The sequence below is a fragment of the Alligator sinensis genome, unplaced genomic scaffold (genome assembly GCF_000455745.1).
Source record: "Alligator sinensis unplaced genomic scaffold, ASM45574v1 scaffold978_1, whole genome shotgun sequence".
Lineage (NCBI taxonomy): Eukaryota > Metazoa > Chordata > Crocodylia > Alligatoridae > Alligator > Alligator sinensis.
The window spans coordinates 1,304,529-1,307,933 of NW_005842220.1; the positions used below are offsets into that span (position 1 = coordinate 1,304,529).

At 45.1% G+C, this 3,405-nt stretch overlaps 1 protein-coding gene across 2 annotated transcripts in view; it reads right to left on the reverse strand.

The window, feature by feature from the left end:
* Positions 1 to 3,405, reverse strand: part of NPY (neuropeptide Y) — an 18,628-nt gene that overhangs the window by 8,909 nt on the left and 6,314 nt on the right. For both annotated transcript variants that reach the window (XM_006027039.3, XM_006027040.3), the window contains one exon: positions 2,694 to 2,881. In XM_006027039.3, the coding sequence (XP_006027101.1) occupies positions 2,694 to 2,881 (188 nt within the window). The remainder of the gene's footprint in view (positions 1 to 2,693; positions 2,882 to 3,405) is intronic.

A 3,405-nucleotide genomic window follows, 5' to 3' on the forward strand; every position in this document is an offset into this window, starting at 1 on the left:
CTACCGTGGGGGTCTTCAAGAGGAGGTTAGATATGCATCTGGCTGGGGTCATCTAGACCCAGCACTCTTTCCTGCCTATGCAGGGAGTCAGACTCGATGATCTATTGAGGTCCCTTCCGGCCCTAACATCTATGAATCTATGAAAGAGGGATAAGGCATGTAATTACTCATGGCAGTCAAAGGAGCACCACACAAGATAAGCAGGCAATAGAAGCACAAACAGAAAGCACTGAATTTCCTCTCAAACACATTCGCTAATATCCCAACACCTGTTTGACAAGCTGCAAGTTTGCGGCAGGGCTCCAGGGCCACAGGAAAGGTGAGAGGTCAGATGCAGCTTGCTCACACTTACTCACTTGTGCAAGGGGAAGTAACGAGCCCATCTCCAATCCTCTCTTCCTTGCTTTCAGGCCCTTCTCATTCCTGGGCTGCTGACATCCACAGGCTTAGAACCAGTCTTTAAAAATTAACGTCATCTAAGTACCAAGTAAAATTATCTAAAGTTTCTACTGGACAGCTTTATCTTTGAAAACACTCTTCACCATGACACATCAAAAACTCTAAAAGGTATCGTGGGTAGAAATATATAAAATAGAATATTACGCTACTTCCTAGGTCAGCTGTATGCCACAATATTTTCTTACTGCAGTAGCAGAAAGTTTCCAAGAGTAAAACTGAACTTTCCACTTGCAAGCAGTTTGCTCTGGTATCAATAATGCACTGACCAAAAGAAGTCTGTCTTTATTTTTGTTTTTTATTAAGTCCTATTTGGGACTCCATTCACTCTTCTGATTATAGTGTAGTCCACTCAAGAAAATGACATTGTGACATGGTTCTACATTAACCATCTCTCAATTCCAAAACAAAGCTACACCCTTTAAAAACTTAATTTTTTTTCTTCTAACTACCACCTGGAATACAAGGCTCCAGTTTGTTTGTTTGGGAGGTTTTGGTTGGGGGTTGCTTCATACTTTATCCTCAGTAAACAGACTAGATTAACCAAAATATTTATTATGCACACAATAGAATGAAATCTAGCTTGCTCTCTTAATTATAGATTGGCTTTGCAGAATAAAGAGTGAGAAGAATGCACCTTTATTTCTTGGCACTAAAGGAAGCAAAAATGAATATGAAATACATGCAAACAGTGGGTCTACTGAATCAGGTTATAACATTTTTATGTGGTCACGTCTCAAAAATAGGTAGTGTTTGAGCTGTTGTTCTAATGATTAAATCAGCTGACAGAGAACTTGCATTTGACACGTGAGATATAAAAGAAGAGGCAGGAGACCAATAAAAACTCACATGTCTGAAAGATGGAAGAGACGACAGGCAGAGTGGAAAGATAATTTTGTCAGGTGCCAGAGGTCCAGATGAAAAGTTATCAGATCACAGGCTAACATGAGTGCTATACAGGATAGCAAATTGAAGATGCGTCTTTTAAAAATGTGGGGCTAAAGAGTAGTCTTGTTATAAGTCCCTTCATCTGCTGTCTCTGACATTGGTACCATACCAGACAATGTCAACATTTTGCTAGGAAGGCTCTCAGTTAAAAGATATCCTTCCTTCTAATTTAATTCTTCAGACTTTAAGAGGAAACAAACCAATGAAAATGTAATTAAAGATATCTCATCCATTTCTGATACTAAAGGAATTGAATGATAATTCAAGCCTTTCTGGGCCACATGCTGTTCAGGGGTCTCAAGCGAAGTGCATTCCTCTGTTAACCAGAGGAACTAAATTGGATGACTCTTCCATATAAAGAGATTTACTTGGAATTTGGCTGTACGCCTGGCTGTATTTTTACCTTTCACTCCAGTTTAATTTTTTACCAGACTTCAATGAGTTAGGCTCAGTCCTAGATCCCTTTTCTAAGGAAAGGAAGGTTTGGTAGGTTTGCATTACTGGTGCAACTTTTTTTTTTCCCCCCAGTCGTACCTACTAGGTTAAGCAGCTGTTAAGAAACACAGGATTTCTGAATTACTATAGGACTTCAACAAGAACACAGTTCCTTTCTCCAGGAAACTTATATTAGACGTAGTAGCCACAATGGAAGTGTAAAAGTGGTTTTCTTCCTCTGCCTCGCACTTTCATGCTCCAAGTTGGTTATATTTTATTTCCCTCCCTCCTCTGTCCTACTGCTTATGTTCATGTCCAAACTATGCGTGTTAAAACCTAACAAGACTGAATGAAATCAGGCTCAGGTTGATACAGCCCTTTTCCCGCCATTACTGTCTGCATCTTATGTTCTTAAGCTAATGAAGTAGCGTGTTGAGAGTACTGACAGGGCTGTTTTACATCTCCTCCAGACTCCCACTAGACCATGCTCAGGACCTTATGCCAAGTCTCAACCTAGAACAGGGTGAGATGGCTGTATTTTACACCTGGCAGGTATGAAGAACCCATCATTCATAAATCATACCGGAGTTCAAGCAACACTCCACATAATGTTCATTGCTGACTGCTGTAGATAGGGAAGAAACTTCTCACATAGAGAAGTGTCTGAGATGTTAATTTATTTCCCCTTTTTTCTACGGATTAAAATTCAAGATTCTCCTGTGAGTCACCTTTTGTCCCATGTTTCTTAGAGACCTGGAGAAGAGGTGTGCTGAGGAATACAAAGGCTTCCTCCCCACAGGATAGCTTAGCCTTATCTACCCTCCATTGCCACGCTGGGATGCACATTCCCTCACCTCTGCCTTGTGATGAGATTGATGTAGTGCCTCAGTGCCGAGTAGTATCTGGCCATGTCCTCTGCTGGTGCATCCTCTCCAGGATTGTCCGGTTTGGATGGATAAGCCTCTGCCAGCGTCCCCAAGCAGATCAGCAAGGACAGGGCAAAAGTCAGCACGGACAGCCACAACCTCATGGTTCCCTGCATCTGCACAACACCGGGGGGGGGTTGGGGAAAAGGGGCGGAAAAGAGCATTAAACTGTATGCCTGTGGGCAAAACTTTGTGAAAGGAGATAGAAGTAGGCAGGCGCCAACCTGCTTTTCTCCTCAGAAGAACCCCAGGCCAAGCGCTCAGCGCTCACGCCTGCCCGGCGCAGCCAGGAACTGTCCTGCAGCCTGCTCCACATGCAGGAAGGCTTGGCGGGCAGCCGAGAAACTTTGAGCGCCTTCTCTCCACCCCGCACCTTGCTGAGGGGGCAGCGCACAGCCTCGCTCACCTTACTAGTCGCTACCAAGTACTTCACTACACACTTGGATTTGGGGGCCGGGGGGGAGCGGCAAACTAACCGACCCAGGAGGGTGCAGGCATGAACCCCAGCGCGCCGGCTGCAGGCGGCGCGTGCGGCAGGCACCAGCTTGCTGCGAACTAGGAGCTCCGCGGGGCAGGGGCAGCGGCGGGCGCGGGGAAGAGCCGGGCTTGGGCGAGGCGCGCGGGCTCACCCCGGGGCAGG